Below are 20950 nucleotides of genomic sequence, written 5' to 3'. Positions count from 1 at the left end.
CAGTTTAGCTTCTCTTTAACAGTCGCTGCTGTGAACACAATCTGCTTTGACAGCCTGAATCCCCTGATGACCTGTTTGTCCTCAGCAGTCTGGAGCTCTACGGATGCTTCTTCAAAGCAGCTTGAGGTTACTTTAAAAAAATAAAAAATAAAAATACAGGCTTTTGAAAAAGGGATCATTCAAAAACATTTACAACTTTCAGTTACAACAAGGTGCCGAATGTGTGATTGCTTCATTCAAAGCCTGTATGTCACACTGTAGAGAAACAAGCAAGAAATGTCAATAACTACATCAAGTATATTTGAGTTTATTTGCAATTATTTAAAGGAGTCATATTTTACCCTATTTCTCCAAGTTAAACAAGTTCCCCGGTAAAACGAAACTTAAGGGACAGGAAATGACATCAGCCACAGAGGCTACTAGGAGCTAACAGCAGTTAGCATTTGGAAAAGTGATCATTTGCAGGCTCTAGCAGACATATTGCCGTCATATATAACGTGTATCCACTGGACAGATAAATCCTCTGAGGCTGGAAGTTTGTGTAGAACTCTGTGCTGCACTGTGGAGACAAGAATTGAACTTTTCGTGAACTTCTGGTTTTCGGATACCGTTGCCCTCACCAGCACTCTCACGTGTTTTACGGACAAAGAGGAGCTCCACGAGACAACAATTCCAGGAATTTAGCGCATTGTGACATCCCAATGAGCGCAGAGGTCAACATTGCATGTTTTATCTCCTGTACTTAGACTGAGGAGGAGCACAAAAACATGAGTGAGTCATCTTTTTTCACACTTTGCCTTATATTTGAGTCCCAAATATAAGGATTTAAATGATTAAAAAGTTGATTTTGCATAGTATGTCCCCTTTAAACTAATCTATGTCATTTTATTGAATTAAGTCATTTCACACAGTCATAGCACAAATTGAAATCAATAACAGAATTAACAGTGTGTATGCACAGTAAGTACATTACAGATGTAACTAATTCCTACTTTAATTATAACATACTCAATAGAGCAATTTTTCACATCGCCTTGGAAACAAATGGTTAAACAACTATTAAATCTAATAAATAGAGAAAAGAACGATGCTCGGTCAACGTGTGTTAGTCATGGCAGGGAAACATTAATTTGTGTGTTAATGTAACATCATTTTCTCATTAACTGTAGTTTTTTTTTGTCCTTTTTTCTTTATATTGGCAACTAAATATCCAGTGAAAAACATGTTCTCTGACAGCTTGACATTTTCTGCCAATGCCAGTTTATGCCTCTCCAGCTTTCTGAGGCATACCATCTATTTTAGATGATTGTTGTTATTGATTTATTTTTGCTGACTGCTTCACTTTACTCCCAATACTCTCCTGGCAACAGGCCCACTCCTCAAAGCAAAAAAAAAAAAAAAGTATGCCTTTTAATATTTACTTTGAAAAGGAACCCCTCTCTACCGTGTGTGACGTACGGCCCAAAATATTAGACACAATCTCATCCATGGACCACAACTGGGTGAAATTACAGTTTTCCCTCCATGGGGCGAGGGGCGACAAGAAAAACACTTGCTGACGTGGTCGGAATCCGTCTGAATTGTCTGTGTTTACATTTACATATACATAACCACATCAGAGGACTTTTTTCATCTCTCGCTCCTCTTCCAGTGCAGGCTTTCCTCTCCTCCATTTAATCGATTTTATGTTTTCACGTGTTTAATGAAATGCTGTTTGCTCCAACAGATGGATTTGCATGCAACACAAAAAAGTGGAGACTCTGCTTAAAGGTGCCATATGTAAGAATGTGGCCAAAAAAAAAAGGGTTACTACATTGCAATTCAAAATACCGAGGTCTTTTAGGTTTCGTTCTCCGACATAACTGGCAACCCGTAGTTGCTCGACAGCTGAGACTCTACTGACTGCAATCATTGGTAGACGGCGGTAAGTGGCTCCACATGCCAAAACATGATTTGCAGTCTGCAAAATATTTTTTTTAATGCAAATATTTTGTCTGTACTGTTGTTGTTGGTGAGTTCAGTTTGTTATATGAACATTATTCCTGAGTCTCTGTGACATATTAGGAGGATTTTATGGCCAGTTGCTTTATATTTATTACATAATGCACCTTTAAGTGTAGCTGCTAAATATTATTATCACTGGTAATCTGAAGTCAGATTAACATCTAAAAGCCACATTTGCTCTGTTTGCTCATGTGAGTATGGGCTGGCCATATTAAGATGGTCCTTATCTCCATTCTTCCATACGACCCATTGAGTTTAGAAGTCGTATATTGTGGATCATTGTTAACTCCTGCATCTTGGAAATTGGTTGGGGATCAAATGTTGAAGCCCACTGTGTTTGGCAGCATCATTATTTCACCAAGAAGGGAATTTTGGGGGAGAGAATAAGTGCATAGACGACATGAAAGTGGAAAGATGAGAGGAGCAGCAGTGAGGAGACGCCAGTGGTGAAAGCAAACTTTGTCTTTGTGTTTGTCAGTGGGTTTTTTTAGCATGCGAGCAGAATTCCCATGGATAGGTAGCTCTTTGTTTCAACTGTGTCCCTCTATGTTTTTGAGAGCTATCAGCCAGCACCGGGTCAGACTGCTGCAGCTCTTTGTTCCCTCTGCAAAGAGATTTCCCAAATCACTGAAATGAACACTTGTGCAGGGAATGAACTCTGCACGCGACTCGAAACTCACAACCGGATTTATTCACACAAAAAAAAAACACACACTGCACATACAGGCACTCGATCGTGTAGCATTTTCAAGAACGCAGTCAGTCAGACACAGGGTCGTTTCTAGCTGTTATGGGGCCCCTATTTTTTCAAACTCGAGGTAGAGATTCCTAACTTTTTTTGATTACCCCACAAACACTTACATGCTTTGCAATATGCATAATGAATGCATCCAATACATGCAAATAAAGACAGGTACTTTTAATTCTCAAAAATATAATAAAATATGAGTCTGAACTTGCAGTTTGGGGGCCCCCTGGTGGCTGTGGGACCCTATGCAGCGGCATAGTCCGCATATAGCAAGAAACGGCTCTGGTCAGACAGTCACAAAGAGAGAGTTGTGGAGCTGCTCGGCTTAATAAACAGTGTTGGGTAAGTTACTTTGTAATTTAATGTATGACATATTACTTACTACAAGTGTTTTGATGGAGTGTAGCTGGCGGGTGAAGTTGAGGTTTGGTTCACGTACGTCACTCTTGTCTAATTCAGAGTTTTGCGCTAACAATCAATTTCAACACAGCCAGGCTTTCTTTCAGTGATCTGGGAAAAAAAAAATGCTGACGGTGTTCATCCAATTGATTTTATTTCATCACTAAATTCTGTGTTCATTAGTTTGACGAGACTGTAGACCATTACCATTTCAGTTGCCAATAAAAGATACTGGGAAATAAATTAAAACGTTTTGGAACTGATTAATTAATTCATTTTTTATGATCCTAAAAAAAAAAAAATCAGTTGTAAGAAACGGACACAAAAACAAGACCATATAAAATCAGCATCCTCCTCCCATTTAACACATCTGTTCATTCATCATTGTTTTAGTGTTGGATGATATGATATATTCAGCATGTGAGTAAAGCTGTCAGCTTTAAGTGCCATCATCATCATCATCATCATCATCATTGATTAATCAATATATAATATTTTTCTTCCTCTGAGAATCTAAATCTCTCGCTGAGAAGATAAACAGTGACATGACAGCGCTGCGCCATTTTAATCCCAAACTCCAACCATAACCTGGTCAGAATGAGGTTATGTTCAGAGCCTCAGTTAATATAGTAATAAATAAAAGAGAGAGAGTCTCTTTCTTGAAACTGAAAGTTCACGAAAGTGGTACTTTGGTGGAGAACATAATATCACCGACACAGTTTCACACTGACGTGAATGACAGCCACAGCAGCACATTCTGCCTTAAGCCATGAGTGCCCACCATTTCAGCTGGACTGGTGGATGTGATGTGACACAATACAGCCCGTCGTAAAAGTCTCAATAGTACAAGCATAAATCTATAATGTGTGTTATATTACTTTGTTACGACAAAAAGTAACATATTACTTTACCCAGTTTCCCTCAGCACTGTTAATTAGCATTGGATGAACTCATGCGACAATGGTTTGAATGTGACATATTTAAAATGTCGATGTACAGCCTAAACCTAAACTGAAAGTTAAATGTAAAACCACTAGTGCTGGGCATTAGGTTAACGCACGTTAACGCATGAAGCGTTTCCATGACGACTGTCATGTTTACATGCCGCGACACCGGAGTCCAGGCACCGTCTACCTGTTCTGCTCCGCTAAAGGAGCTAACCCAGCTAACGGAGCTAACTGGTAGACGGTGCCTGAACTCTGGTGTCGTGGCACGTAAACATGACGTCACGCAGTCGTCAAGGAAACGCGTCGTGCATTAACGTTGACGCCGTTATTCACCGCTATCGAGTTAACGCGCCCAGCACTAAAAGTCACATGATTAATCTAGAATCATAAAGGAAGCATATTTTATTTCCTATACTGTTATATAATAAATCTTTAAAGGCGCCATATGTAAGAATGTGGCAAAAAAGGGTTACTACACTCAAATTCAAAATACCGAAGTCTTTTAAGTTTTGTGTTCTCCGCCATTGTAGCGCAGACGTAACTGGCAACCCGTGGTTGCTCGGCAGCTGAGACTCTACTAACTGCAATGATTGGTAGACGGCGGTAGGTGGCGCCACATGCCAAAACATGATTTAAAAACATAAACACAATTTGCGGTCCGCAAAATATTTTTTTTTAATGCAAATATTTTGTCTGTACTGTTGTTGTTGGTGAGTTCAGTTTGTTATATGAACATTATTCCTGAGTCTCTGTGACATATTAGGAGGATTTTATTGCCAGTTAATTTAGATTTATTTCATAATGCACCTTTAAGTTTAAAAATAGACTCTGCTGTGAACTACAGAGGGAACTTGTGTACACTTACCCCATACTCATGCACTTAATTTACCAAACAAAAACAGGCCAAACTAGAGAGCCATCAAGGCCATTAATACTGCATAGAAAATAATTCCTTCTGTGCAAACACATTATAATGGTGCTGCTTTTCTGTCTTACTCACATTTGCAAACCACTGGGAAAGTAGTAGTTGTATGTACTGCAGATAAAGAACTGGTTGATTGGTGGTTTGTTTGCTTGGTGACTCCTGACACTGCAGCCATTGCACAGAGCAGCTTCAGACCGACTGTAGTCTCTCTGTGATTCTTAACTTAATCTAAATGTTTGATTTCTGCTCAACATTTTATGTGTGTGTGTTTTTTCTCTTCACTTCTGTGGCTCTTTGGTGTCTTCTCCCCACACTCAGCTGTGTGCAGCAGCCTCAGTACGGAAACAGCCTGAACATGTTATTGTAAAATTAAAGTCCGCTTTCATTGTGTAATCTGTTATAGTTCTGTCTTCTCTCTGCCTTACCATCATGCATTCTGTCTTGAGATATTTTATGAGTTTGATTGTGAAGAATGTAAAGCCCTTTGTGACACTGTAAAGAAAAGTTCTCTTTATTATTATTGTTGTTTATTATTGTCATTATGTGATATCTCCATGTGTATTAAAGCTGATCTATACTGCAGGTGTCTGTGATCAGGGAAAACAAGCAGTGACCATGGTTACAGCTGTAAGTGTCAGTGTCACTTATATATATCGACTGCATCAGGCTCCAGTTTGGGCCACATATAAAAACAGAGTCTGTGTGTGAAATTCAAAACTGTGTAGTGGACATTAGTTTGTATGTAAAAGTTATGCACTACAGCTTTAAAGGACATTTTTTTGGTTACTTTACTGTGGCGACAAAGAGGAAGAAACAAACCAACAAAATTAGTTTTCATTAGCAGTTTCATTAAAGAAAATGTATGATATTTAACTTAGATGTGTTTGTTCACTAATAGCTGTTGTTATTTTCCTGGTGTTCTCTATTAAACACAATATTGCCTTTCTATAAACTTAAATTTAGGTAATCAAACAACTAAACTTTGTCACAAATCCTCAATCTTCTTTTAATTTGAGTCAATTTGGCAACATTTATCGCTATTTCTGTGAACAAAAATGTGAAAACTTACATAATACTCAGCTGATTAAGTAAAAAACAATCTTCCAATGCTTGAATTGCAACTGTTTTAAATATATTTTGATACGTCACATGCTCACACACTACAAATAAGGGTTCCAAAAGGGTCCTTCCACAAGGGCTGAGGTTCTACCTGGAACCATTTGCTTCTGAAAAACCCTTTTCCGAAGAAAGGGTTCTTGGTAACACTAATGGTTCCATTAAGAACCATTTTAATACAGAGAACCCTTTAAAAACATTTTCCCTAATACAGGGTTTTAGAAAGGGTTCCTGGTGGAACCTTTATAAAAAGGGTTCTCCTATGAGGACAAGCCGAAGAACCTTATATGGTTCTACTTAGCACTTTTATTTCTATAAGAGTGTACTTTCCTTAGTCCCAGTCACAGACTCAAATACCGAGTCCCAAATACAGACTGAAACGCTGCGTTATCAGTGAAATTCAAAGGTTAATAATCACACTTTCACCTTTCTTTCTTTCGTTGTGTGTTTTCAGGGGAGATTTGTGCCTTCAAGATCCACGGTCAGGATGCTCCATTCGAGGCGGTGGTTTTGAACAGAACGTCAGGAGAGGGAGTCCTGAGGGCCAGTAGCCCTGTGGACTGTGAGAGCCAGAAAGAGTTCACTTTCATTATCCAGGCATATGATTGTGGGGCCGGACCCAGCGGAGCGGACTGGAAGAAGTCACACAAGTGAGTCAAGTGTGTTTAATTGTATGTGTGTCCGTGTTTACTTCCTGTGTTAATCCATCGTATCGATGGAGATGGTCGATCGTGTACACTTGAAGGAGGACTTCAGGTTTTCACTTAAACTGTTATTGTTAAATGAAGTGGGCAATTATGTTCTTGTTTATAACCATCTATGTGGAAAGTCATTTTCAAGTATCTTACCTGAAAGTGACTTTGGAAAAAGATGAAGTCACTTTTTATCATATTACTTACGTAAAAGTCTTGAAGTATGACATTTATTGTACTTACAGTAAGTATCAAAATGTACTTGAGTTTTAGAAGTATTAAAAAGGTTAGGATTGAGCCATGGCAGCTCAATGGTAGTGCGAGTTGTCTTTCAACTGGAAGGTTTTGGGTTAAATTCCTGGCTCTGTTAGTCTATGTGTGTCTTTGAGCAAGACACTGAACCCCATGTTGATAGAACTTCAGCGTGTGAAAACTGTGGCGTAAAGCAGTCCAAGTCTCCAGTCCATGATCTGCAAAATTTGAATGAAGCTAACACACATTTATCACTACTATATTTCAGTTTGTCAGATACACAGTCTAAAAAAAATCCAAATAATAAATATATAATGTTAGAGACCTTCCATTAAAATGGCCACACAGAGTAATTTATCGTTAAATCATTTCATTTTGCAGGAGGTGGAAATATGACACGGAGACAAATGCGAAGTCCGGACTATTCAAATCAAGGTCACAAAGAAACCTGCACAAATAAGTCATTATTTGACATTATTTTTTATTTTATATATTTTTATAAGAAGTATTTTTCAAATGTACCAGCAAATAGTAGAAGTGGGTTCAAGCTCTTTTTTATGTTTGTTTTATTTAAGACTTTCTAACTAAACTAAATCAATGAAAAGAAAGAGGAACAAAAAACAAGTGGAGATCATGAATATGTACGTCTGCAGATTTATGTGCATTGGTTTTATATCATTCTTTCTGCAAACTTTAAATTAACTTTAAAAAAAAAAAAGGCGACAACACACTGTGCTTCCTTATTATTTTTGAAAAATAGCTTTTCTAATTAGATCTCGTCTTTTCTGTTTTCTTTCTCCACTCTTTTTTTTTCCCTCCGCACTCAAGCAGAAGCAGCACTGTTAGATTTACACTTGTCGTCTCTGCATCTGTCCCCCTAATGACCCATCAATACCGTGTGTGTGTGTGTGTGTGTGTGTGTGTGTGTGTGTGTGTGTGTGTGTGTGTGTGTGTGTGTGTGTGTGTTGGTGCAAAGTGAATGAGAGTGACAGACAGACAAACAGAGCCGTGTGGACGGCTGCAAATCAAACCTGTGTAGGTCCTTCGGAGACAAGGAACTGCTAAAATAAGCTGCTGTAGACTTGCTACTATATTATCAGCTCAGGGATCTGTGATAAATGTCTCCTGTGGAAGATAAATGCCACACGGTGTGTGTGTGAATGTGTGCGTGTGTGTTTGTGTCATTATCACTGCATGACATTCTAAATAGGCCTCATTAAGCTAATGTCATTAATTAACCAGATGTAAAGTCCTCAGATACTCCGTTAGTCGCTGTCAGAGAAGGTCACCGGTGAAGAAAAACCTCATGACACATCTGAGTTATTGCTTCATTTACACAGTTCGGTGCACAAATGTGTCAGAAAAGGAGGAAGAGTGAAAAGTGACAGCAGTATATGGAAACACCAAATCTTTAATTCAGTTAAAACTGGAAACCGGGTCAGTGTTGAATAAAACATTTGTAGGCAGAAATGGAACTCCAATCCCAGTGAAATACCAATAGACACGACCTTGTGTTTATACTTTTTAACCGCATTTGTCTTAACTCAAAAAGTGAAGGACATTATTTGGATGAGATTTTGTGGGGCTGTAGGTTAGGAAGGAATAAAATAATAAGATTCAGACCGTGATCCATATATGGATCTGGATTTAAAGCTTTTTAAAAACACGTCTGAACTCGCTTTCCCCAGTTTTTCCGGAATGATTTTAGCTGCAGGCACAGGATTTGTTTTCTCTCTTCTTTCCTCTGCCTTAAATACAGTAAGTGGTATAGCTAAATTAAACCCAAAGATGCTGTAGGTCTTGATTAAAGTCCGTCATCTCTAATGAGATTTCTCCATCTCTCCCGTTTCCTTCACCCATCCATTCTTTTCATTAACCACATCACTTACATCCTTGTGTCCTTTCCTTACTGTACTCCCTCCCTCCTCCATTCAGGGCCGTGGTTCACATCCAGATAGACGACGTCAACGAGTTCTCTCCTGTGTTTCGGGAGTCACTCTACAAGGCGTCGGTGACAGAAGGCAAGATCTATGACAGCATTATGCAGGTATATGCTATTGAAATGATTCACAGTGAATGCACATTCAGACAGAACTGCAATTTAATTGAATATTCTCACAATTATCCACCGAAGAACTTTCTTTTTGCTCGTGTCTGTGCACATTTAATAGTTAATTATAACCAAAAAAATGTGTGTGACTCAGGAATAATGTTCATATAACAAACTGAACTCACCAACAACAACAGTACAGCCAAAATACTTGCATTAAAAAAATCTTTTGCAGACTGCAAATCATGTTTATGTTTTGAAACTTGTTTTGGCATGTGGCGCCACCTACCGCCGTCTACCATTCATTGCAGTCAGTAGAGTCTCAGCTGCCGAGCAACCACGGGTTGCCAGTTACGTCAGAAAATGAAACCTAAAAGACCTCGGTATTTTGAATTTGAATGTAGTAACTGTTTTTGGCCACATTCTTACATATGGCACCTTTAACAAAGCCAGTTAAAAAGTTAATTTTATAAATGTCCATTAGTTTGTAGTGTCCTCCCTGCAGCTAAGTTGTATTATTCCACTACAGGTGGAAGCGTGGGACCAGGACTGCTCACCTCAATACAGCCAGATCTGCAACTATGAAATTGTCACAGCAGGGACGCCATTCGCCATAGACCGCAATGGTAAGTGTGTTTGTGCTTTGAGTCCAGCTGACTGGGCTGTGCAGATCAATAAGCTGGGCCGTAGTTATAGGTGATCATAAAAAAAAAAGTGGTCAGCACTCTTTCCTCTGCAGCAAGAAGACCTGGGTTAGCAACCTGGTTGGAACAAGGGCCTTTCTGCATGGAGTTTGCATGTTCTCCCCATGTGTGTGTGGGTTTTCTCCAGGTTCTCTGGTTTCCTCCCACAGTCCAAAAACAAGCAGATTTGGGGATTAGGTAAATTGGACACTCTAAATTCCCTGTCCAGGGTGTACCCCACCTATCGCACTATCGCTCCCCCTGCGACCCTTATCCGGAGGATAAAGTGGTAGATGATGGATGGATGGATTTTCTAACAATAAAATTATAACCAAAAAGGTCCAAGGCTGATTCAAAGAAAGGCCTGTAGTCAGGAAGCACCATCACATACTAGCTAATTAAAAAAACATAGTATACCTTCCTTCCCTCATTTAGTTTACCTGACTTTACCCTGTAATAATTAGACCCCATGCATTTAATAGAACTCATTTGAACTTTTCTAGAGAGACGTGGTGCACAGCTCTCAGCTCTTCCTCGTCATGAAAGGACAAAGCCACTCCTCGGCTGCATTTGCATTATATTCCTTCTATGATCTCTGCCGGCTGAACTTCACATGATCACACGAACATGAACGAGTCGCTGCTAAAGATAGACACGAGAGAGCCGACGTTCACAACGGCGTACGCTAGAGATGAATCACAGCGTGCGCGGTAAACACGAACCAACGTGTAAAACATTATGGGAGCGGATTTGACTGCAGTAAGTTACAATAGTTGAAATACTGCATGGAGGGACTGTTGCAATGATTTAGTTTTAGATGTAGACCAAGGCGACAACATGTAGTGAATACATCACAGAAAGCAAGAGCAAAAGAAGAAAAGGCAAGCAGATAAATGTGACTGATCCCTGTTTTAATGTTCTGATCAGTGGAGTCGCTTTTAACCCGTGCAACAGTTACTTTTTTCCCTTTTCCTCATGTTCATTTGTGGCTTTACACTAGTTCTAACTAGACTGGCAGAATATATTTTATTTCTGAGAGTTGAGTGTGAGCATATCTGCCAATAGAAAATTCCAGCTTTGGGCTTAGTGCCGACTTCTCCCTGAGCTTCCACTGCTACACTGTTTGATTTGAGTGTGGTGTGATCCAAACTGAATGGATAGCGGAGGGCTTTGTGTGCTGAACTAGATCAGACGGAATCGCACACAGCTTTCCCCCCATTGTATCCCTTTCTTTGGTTCCATCTCTCAGGGTCTTACTTATTATTTTGTCTTGTTGCTTTTTGAGTTTAACCTCCGAGTCTGATCTCGCTCACTGTATTTTACAGAGGTCCGGCTCATTTTTAATCTGATCTTCGAAACAGACGCAACGCGTTGGCTCAGCCTACTTTGTAGATTAGATAATTCAACAATTCTAGTTAATTTTGTACTCAAAGGGAAGTTAAAATATGGAAGTAAGGAGCTGCTATGGAGTAAAATGTGCATGTGAAAAAAGACACAACATTAAGCCTGAATTCATTCATCACTTAATGTTGTTGAGGAGTAAATCAGCACTGCAGGGCTCACATGTTGTTCTTCACAGTGACTGCAGTCAAATTGAGCTGGACATGTCTTCTCTTATGCTTATGCTATGATTTGATAACCTGTAATGCACTGTAATGTAATATGTGTGTGTGTGTGTGTGTGTGTGTGTGTGTGTGTGTGTGTGTGTGTGTGTGTGTGTGTGTGTGTGTGTGTGTGTGTGTGTGTGTGTGTGTGTGTGTGTGTGTGTGTGTGTGTGTGTGTGTGTGTGTGTGTGTGTGTGTGTGTGTACATGGAGTTGTTACCTTGTTTTCTGCCATAAACACTGATCTTGTCAGGACCAGTAGTCCTCATGGAGACCAAAGCCTCGTCCTAATGAGCCAGAACCTAATTTCTGAGGAAGTTTAAGGCTAAGATTTGAATTGTGGTTAGATTAAGGTCATGGATAAAGTCTTGGGTAGGCTGTCCAAATGACTGGAAGTCAATAAAAGTCTTAAAGGGGACATATTATACCCTATTTCTCCAAGTTAACCTCGTTCCCTGGTGTCCTAATGAACATGTCTATGACATGCTTTGGTTAAAATACCATAAGGATGAAACACCACAGCAGTTCAATCACCCTGCCAAAACAGCTCTGTTCAGAACGCTCAGTTTAGTAGTATCTCTTCAGGTCCACCTTAAAAAAAAGTACAATTAAACTTAAGGGACAGGAAATGACATCAGCCACAGAGGCTACTGGGAGCTAACAGCAGTTAGCATTTGGAAAAGTGATCATTTGCAGGCTCTCGCATGCAGGCACATTGCTGTCATATATAACATGTATCCACTGGACAGTTAAATCCTCTGAGGCTTTAAGTAGAACTTTTCACAGACTTTGTGGACTACCGGTTTTCGGATACGGTTGCCCCTCGCCAGCACTCTCGCGTGTTTTACGGACAAAGCAGAGCTCCGCGAGACAACATTTCCAGGAATTTGGCGTCTTGTGACGTTCCAGTGAGCGCGGAAGTCAACATCGCGTGTTCTATCTCCTGCACTTAGACTGAGTGATTCATTTTTTTCACACTTTACCGACTGATTGGGCCTCCAGAGTTCCAAATATAAGGATTTAAATGATTAAAAAGTTGATTTTGCATAATATGTCCCCTTTAAAATGGATAGAAATACAATAATTTGTGTGTGTGTGTTCACGTTTTGGCAAAGTGAGGACATTTTGGTGGGTCCTCACATCTTTAAAGAGTTTTTTGGGGGCTTCTGGTACTCACTCACTCTGGCTATTCGCCAGGCACCAACTCTGGAGTTGTTTAAATCAGTGTTGAAGCAACACTTGTTCCTGCAGGTTTTTGCCACCTGATTGTTGGGTTGGATTGGGTTTCATGAAAGCCGCTCTATAAATCAAAGTTATTATTACTTTATTTATTATTAGGGTTTGGCACTTAGTTGTGATAGTTAAAGTCAGGGTAAGGGGCTAGGGAATGCATTATATCTATGAGTGTCCTCACTATGAATGAATCACAAACGTGTGTGTGTGTGTGTGTGTGTGTGTGTAATTTTCCTCTCATTTACAACAAAGATAAAACAGTGCTTTCCCTAAACGCATTATATATTTGGGACATTATTTAATAACTGACTCGTTCAGACTCCATTGTGAGAAGTAAATTGAATTTTTTAAGACAGGATTTGTATTTCACTGTCAAGATTAAGACGATAAACTAATTCCAGATGTCTTTGATGCCGCGTACAATAGGACGATAATGTTATAATGAAAGAAGAAATAGAAATGTCCCTTCAAATCAAAGTAACACCTTTGTCGCAGCTGTTGTTTGAAAAAGGCGAGTGATTGTCCAGTTTCTTCCAGGGCCATTACTGCTGCTGCTGTTGTTTTTAAATAGTCACTGTTTGAGATTTATGTCGGAACTGTCTGACTCTGACCTCGTTGCCTTTCTTCTCCCTCTGACATTTCAGGGCTCAGCTCTTTTTCCCAGTCATGTTGTGCTGTGAACTGGCTTCTTCATTGTTCCCCCTCCACTCTGGTCTTCCCTCTTTCTCTCTCTCTCGCTCTCTTTCCTCCTCTTCTCCTCTGGCCTCTGACAGCAATTAGAGTGACAGCCTTTCTTTCAGCCGAAACCTCTGGATACGAAACAACAAAAATAGCCTCAGTTGTCCTTGTCCAGGTCCAGAGACGGATTTTAATGGCAGCGACTGATGCAATGAACACCTGACACGTTCAGAATTTGACTGTGCAAGTCATTTTTATTCACCGAGTAGAAAAGGTTTGTCCAGTTTTATGTTGCTTCGCTGGACTGTGGCTTCAACAACAGCCTCACACGTTTACAATCTCCTCAGCTCTTTACACACATCACCGAAATAATACTAACATTTTCAACAAGTCTCCTCAACCAGTTACTTTCTTTAACAGAGCTCCGTCAGCCATAACAGAACAGGGAGCTATTGTTAGAGTGAAGAATACACATATTGATTTTTAACTCAATTTAGAAAACCTAATTTGTCCCCGAAGAACGAGTGGAGAGAGAATGAGAGAGTGTAGTGTGTGTGTGTGTGTGTGTGTGTGTGTGTGTGTGTGTGTGTGTGTGTGTGTGTGTGTGTTCTTGTCTTTCTATGCTTGTGTGGACCACCCCCTGGCAAACTACCTTTTTTGTGGGGACATTTTACCTTGTGGGGACAAAATGCCCGGTCCTAACAAGGATAATGCTAGGATGAGCTCCTTTGACCCTAATGGATGATCTGTCAAAGTTTCAGCAGAAGTCCTCATAGACTTAGAAAACTCAGAAATGTGTGTGTTTAAAGTTTGCCATGTGGCCACTCAGTGTTACTGCACCCAAATTTTTTTTTCGAATGGGTGGAGTGAAGACAAATTTTGTGATTGGCTGAAGCAGGGGAATTTTGTGATTGGCTATTTCAAAGGCAGACAGTACATTTCAAATGAAAAACAATGCAAACAGAGCTTTGACTATTATTATAATTATTACTATTTACTATTCACAAAAACTTTAGCAATAATCCAGAGCACCACAATTAGAGTTATAATAATAATAATAATAATATTATAATAATAATATTTAAACTGGAAATAGTCAATTTTAGCCACAGATTAATTAAATAATGATTCAAATATATATTTTTGAGCCACTTTTGCAAATCATGTGTATAAATCAGTGTATGAGTGTAGAGGATAGGCTTATTAAGGAAACTGAAAAATTGTAGTAAGAGTTTCATGTATTTTAATTGTAAGCACACTCAGGTAATGTTTATGAGATGTGCTGTACAAATAAAACAGATTTGACTGCATCAGTATTAATAATATACACTCAATGTTATTTTGATTTACCTTTCAGAGACGTTTTCATTTGAATCTATAATGTACCGTAACCAAAAATAAACTGAAAAATTAGTTTAATTTACATGAATTACATGAATTTTATTATATTTTAAGTAAAGTCATACTTGAATTTCACAGAGGGGATTAAACAGGTTATCTGTCAATCTTAAGATCACCATCCTAACAGTAGTTTTGCTTTAAACTCAGAGTTTAACTGAAAACTTAATTTTATTGACATTTTGCTTTGAAACCACACATTTGATAATTGTCAGCCTCGTCATCATCTTCTCTCTTAGTTTGACTCCACAGTTGTTTTTTTCTTTTTCTTGAACCATTCTTTTTATGTTCTTCCAGTCTCTTTCTGTTTACTGCCATTGTCTCCTTTTCTAAATTTCTTATTCACATGACAACTGGTGACTGCAGTCCAGGCTGTATGGACCAGGCCAATGGGCTAGATGCCTTGTGATGTATTTTCAGTCTTAAATTGCATGTCACTGTCGTATCTGCACTGCACTTTTCCCTGTTTGTCCAGATAGAAAATGCTTTCCATCTGAAATACGTATTTCGTTAAAAGACAGTTTCAATAACTACTTAAGATATATAAAAGCACTACATCAACAACATAAAAGCTCACATAATCCATACAGCGATTGTTTTACTATGTCTAACATGCCTATGTTAGATTTTGTTCCCGTCATAATGCTTATGATTTTCTCATACATGATTATGTCTGAGCAGAACAGTACACAAGTCTTTGTCTAATTTAATCAGTCGTTGCCGTTTGAGGTAGTAAGAGGGAACGGTGTGGGATGAGCAGACCTACAGCAGACTGACAGCAGATTAACATCAGTCTAACATCAGACTAACATCAGATTAACAGCAGATTAACTCCACAATATTCAGCTCTTCTCTTCTCTGAATTTCAGGCCTTTACAGGCTAACATGCTTACAATAAAACTAAACTGAAGTATAGGCACAAGTAGAAAAGTGTATTTGTTTTTCAACATGAGCTTGACACAGCAGACACAATGGCGAAACACGGTGCATAAACCAGGCATGTGTGAGTAAAGAGAGTGGCCAGTTGAACTGGACAGTCCCAGGAAACAAGAACAGCACATGGACAATAACTACTGAGATAAACATAGATTTAAACAGGCTCACACAGGTGCAATGTTGGTCAAACTAGGTCATAGGTCAAATGCAGCATGAAATTGCTTTTTCAGTCTAACAGAATTAGGGACAACTAGTAAATAATCCTCTGCTTAGGGGTCGAGATCTTAAAAATACAAGTTCTGATTCATAGATGATGCTGTAAGTGTGTGAAATAATACACCATTAATCTGAAAAATACTACATTACTTGCACTTTTAACACAAAAAGAGCCATTATGCATGACTGTATAGTCGCAGCCTTGGCCTCCACACTCTTGTCTCAGGCTCAGGCTGAGACTCTCAGGTTGATTGAGAACAGCTCAGAGTTCTGTGATGTAAAAATCATTTTAAATTGGGCAGATCTTCACCGACTGTTTTGTGAGCATGACACGTCCTCATCACAAATGACACTCTACCTCTCGTCTCACTGACATATAGAAATAAAGACTGAAAGGCTGTAAACACAAAGACAGGTTTGGACTCACTGCCTTGAAGCTAGTATATCCAGTAAATGATGACATTTTGGTTGTACTTTTGTGTTAATACACCCATCCTGTCTCACACATAGTGGGTCTCAATTATCAAAGGTGCATTGAAACAGATGCAGATCCAGGAACATAAGACATTGTAACCCAGATTTCACTTGTAATTTATAAAACATTCATATTTCTCTAGTATTAATGTACATCTGATCAGGTTGAACTAATGGAAGAACATGTTTTTCACTTCTGAGAAATATTGAGGACGATCAGAACTCTGTCAATCTCTAACTGCTGTTTTGTTGCACACTGAGCGGTAATGCTAAACACAGGGAAAAATGTTCATCAAATTTTTTTTTTTTAAATGTAAGGTTGAAGATTCACTGTCATTTCTCACAGTATAGCATTCTCATCCGTATTAGACAGTCGTTAAAAGACTTATTAGAAAATCTCTACTCTAATCTCACGATTTAAAAATATATATAAAAACACTACATCCACGACATCATGTAGACAAGCTCTCATAATCCATACATTGTATTATATTATATTTTATGGAGTCAGATATTTCAGGGTGGATGTGTGTGTGGTGAGGAGGCACAGTTTTTTTTACTATGTGTAACATGTCTGTATTCTGAGCAGAACAGAATTTGCAGTTTGAGGGAGTAAGAGAGAAAGGTGGGGGATGGGCAGCATCAGATTAACAGCAGACTAACATCAGTGCAGGTGCAGCATGTCCCCCCCTCTCCCCCCTCCCTCTGATGGGCCATCAATGAAGGCTGCACTGAAAAGTGTTAATATGTTCAGAGGGTCACAGTCAGGTCAGGCTTTCCCGCCTCTTCCTGCACCTGCAAACTATGTTTATTTTTTTTAGAATGCTGCATTCACAGGAAAACAGACATTTCACTTTTAATGACCCTAACAAAACATGTTTTATGTTTAAACTAATAACTCTTTAAAATCTTAATGCTACATAGAAACTCAGAACTATGACTTAAATAATAAGTAATTTATATAAATAAATAACATTTATGAGCATCCTTTCACATTAAAGTCCAGGTTTCCAAACTTGCATTGAACGCGTCTCCAACATGTCTGACCGAGTTCAGAGGCTGCAGCAGCATCATCACATGTGTCAGAAAAGATTGGAGGACCAATTAACTGCAAAAAACGTTCAAGAACACCAAAAAACTTTACAATTATTGGAGGTAAGTCATTTTTCATATGTTTTTGAACTGTTTTAAAACATTTCTAGTTTTCTGGTGCATTTGAAGTATTATTATAGAGTCATATGATTTCTATGAAATGTATTTACACATGAAATCAGTCTGTAAAGTCAGCCAGCTCATTTATTTTGACTAATTACCTTAATACATTTGAATGACAGTCACCAAGTGTTTAAATTTAAAACCTAAGATTCTGGGGGCGTGTCCACTCGAGTGCATGACACACACAGATAGACAGACCTTTTTTGTGGGGACCAAAGTATAAATATGATATTCATCATGGCTGCTTCTTGGTGTCCATGTCATCACACACAGGATTTGTTAATCAACTTTTTTTTTAAACTTTGCTGTATGGAAAATCATTTGTGTTAGTAAACATTATCAGTGTACTTTTTTAATAAAGTGAACCGTGTTTTTTTTTTTGCTTCTTGTTAATTTTACAACTTATAACTTTTCAGATGATGAAGCGAAGGAAAGTTGAACAAGAAGAGGAACAGGTATGTTTTCCTCTTCCTTTGTTTCTTATATTGATGTCGGCTGAAAGCCACTAACATGTTTAGGTTTTTAAAAAGAGACTAAAAGTTTCACACATTTGACATAATTGGAATATTATTTCAGTAAAGCTTAATTAATGTTCCCATAATTTGGAGCTCATACAGTTTTTACTGGTTTGTATGGATGAAACATTATATATAAATATATATTTTTTACAGTATAATGAAATCATAATTTGAGACAATGCAATATATAAATCATACAGGCTGGTTATTAATTCTTCTATTTTTTTCTTCTAGTTCTATTGTTGACTGTTATGTCCTATGTCCTATTCATATGAAAAGGTTATTCATACATGTAGGAAACATTTCATATTTTCAGTTGTGATCACATTCCATTATATTTCAGATGTTATTACACTGTGAATATTGAACTGAACCTTGTTTTATATATTTATATATATATATATGTGTATATATAAACACACACAGTACTGTGCAGAAGACTCAGGCCACCATTAGATTTGTTGTTTTAGCTGCTGCTATAACCACAATCAAGGATAATTATTTCTATTTCACTTCACTGGAACACATCCAGAAAATATGTATGCAGTTTTTTTTTTTGTTTTGTTTTTTTTTAAAGAAAAAATCCTCTACAGGTGTAGAGTATTTAGCATGATCTACTCTTACACTTGAACAATAACACAGCTCTGTCAATACTGGAGTGGAACCTTCATTAATGTTACTGCTAAATCCTGTTTTTCCTACTATTTCATTTATAGAAATATCTGCTGTAAAAAATGCTGTTATGCTGTTACATACACATGTTGCATGAGTTAAACTCACTGACAGCTCGCTAATATATAAGAGCAGCTTTAAGTCGCATCACTTCATTCACAATTCATATGATCACAGAAAAAAACAACAGAGCTGCTGGAGACTGAAACGTTTGCACAGTACTGTATATATGTGTATATATAGCAGATTAAATCAAAGTACCGCAGTCTGTCAGATGCTAATTTTCCACCAACCATTGGGCCTTAATGGTCTGTAATGACACATGAACACAGTTTTTACATTGTGAACTAAACTTAGCACAAAAAGTAAGGAAATGTATGTTTATTGGATCATTTCTTGTTGTAACAATATAATGTATACTGTTGTAAACTCTGTTTATTTCCCTTTTAATAAGGAAACTGATTAATTGAAGCATTCCAAATTTTGCAATGCAACTGAAATTATTATTATATTTGTATTATTATTTAATATTTACATTATTATATTTAGTTATTTTTGCACGGATCACAGTGCTGCAAAAATTATCCATTTGTCAGTGAGTGAACTTATAATTGATCATTGTGTTTTTTCAGGAGGACTGTGATGCTTCTCTATCAGAATCTAGCCATGATCTGGAAAGTGATTATGTGCCATCAGCCTCAGAGACCTCAGACAGCGAATCCACATGTGAGGTTCTTGAAAATAACACAAAATCAACACTAAAAATAAACCCTAAACTTCAAGATGAACCTGCCAACAACTTAAGTGACTCAGACGACAACCCCTGCAACTCCAATGTTGACGAAGACTGTGGCACAAAACACAAAAGTGACAGGGAAGACGAGACAACGGAATCAAAAGTTAGTGTGAAAAGCTGCAGAAGAGGACAGAAACGAAAATTTGACAAAAAACACTACTGTGTGTACTGTAAACATCCTCAGAGCAAAATGGCACGGCATTTGAAGAGAAAGCACAGTAATGAAAAAGAAGTGGCCCTAGCACTGTGTGAAAATCCGAAAGCATGCAGCCAGATATTAGCGTCACTTCGCAAAAAAGGAGATTACTACCATAATGTTGACGTTTTGAAGGAAGGACAAGGTGAGATTGTTACCTACAGGCAGCCAACAGAAGAAGTTGAGCCAAATGATTACTTACCATGTAACAAGTGTTTCGGGTTCTTCAAGAAAAATGAACTATGGAGACATGAAAAACGGTGTAAAAAAAACGAGAAGCCTGAAGTTCAGTCGAAGCAAAGAAAAAGAGTTCAGTCTGCTGCCATTTCTCTTTTACCTCACGAAGGACAAGCGTCACAAAGGTGCTCAGAGATTATAAGCAGAATGATTGTTGATAAAGTATCTATACAAGTGAAAAATGACCCACTCATCTGTGAATATGGAGAAAGACTCCTAGAGAGGCATGGAAGTGATCAATCAAAGGACGGTCACGTCAGCCAGAAGATGAGAGAGTTGGGCAGATTTCTTGTTGCTGCTCGTTCCATGAACCAGAGGGTGAAGAACCTACAAGATATCTTGGTGCCTCCTTATTTTAAACTAGCTGTTGATGCTGCAAAAAAAGCCAGTGGTTTCTTGAAGGCGAAATATCGTTATGACACACCATCTCTTGCAATAAAATTAGGTCATTCGCTGAAGACGCTTTGTGAAATTGTAATTGGCCAACATGTCAAGAATGAGGACGATGTGGCTGCTGCCAGAGTTCGGAGCTTCTTAGGGTTAGTGTCCACAGAGTGGGGTCTTTATGTGTCACGTCGTGCCCGAACCAACTTGGAGGAGGATCGTTGGAATAAAAAAGACATGATCCCTTTAACAGCAGATGTGATGAAGATGAACAACATTTTAAAAAGCACAAAGATAGAAGCAAAACAGATGCTCTTGACTGGACCTAACCCTGATGCTTACAAGACTTTAAGTGAGTGCCTTCTCTCTCAGATTATTCTGTTCAATAGACGGCGACAAGGAGAAGCTGCCAGAATTCCTCTGCTGACCTACAAGAACAGAGTCAAAGACGTACCAAACGAAGACGTCATGCAGTGTCTTTCAAAATTCGAACAAAACTTAAGCAACACAATTACCAGGCTTGTCATAAGAGGAAAGAGAGGACGGAAGGTGCCTGTACTCCTCACAAGTGAGATGAC

The 20950-nt window shown here is 38.4% G+C and overlaps 1 protein-coding gene across 1 annotated transcript in view; it reads left to right on the top strand.

Annotated features, from left to right (window-relative positions):
• LOC310927231 (calsyntenin-2-like) overlaps positions 1 to 20950 on the top strand; it is a gene marked incomplete at both ends in the record, with an annotated part of 154872 nt that overhangs the window by 100701 nt on the left and 33221 nt on the right. Inside the window, 3 exons of the mRNA XM_083889526.1 lie at positions 6594 to 6789; positions 9019 to 9130; positions 9663 to 9759. Coding sequence (XP_083745652.1) covers positions 6594 to 6789; positions 9019 to 9130; positions 9663 to 9759 — 405 coding nt within the window. The remainder of the gene's footprint in view (positions 1 to 6593; positions 6790 to 9018; positions 9131 to 9662; positions 9760 to 20950) is intronic.

The sequence above is a fragment of the Microchirus variegatus genome (assembly GCF_963457635.1).
Source record: "Microchirus variegatus genome assembly, chromosome: 5".
Lineage (NCBI taxonomy): Eukaryota > Metazoa > Chordata > Actinopteri > Pleuronectiformes > Soleidae > Microchirus > Microchirus variegatus.
The sequence above is the reverse complement of the archived record's forward strand: the minus strand, read 5'-3'. Positions and strand labels throughout refer to the sequence as shown.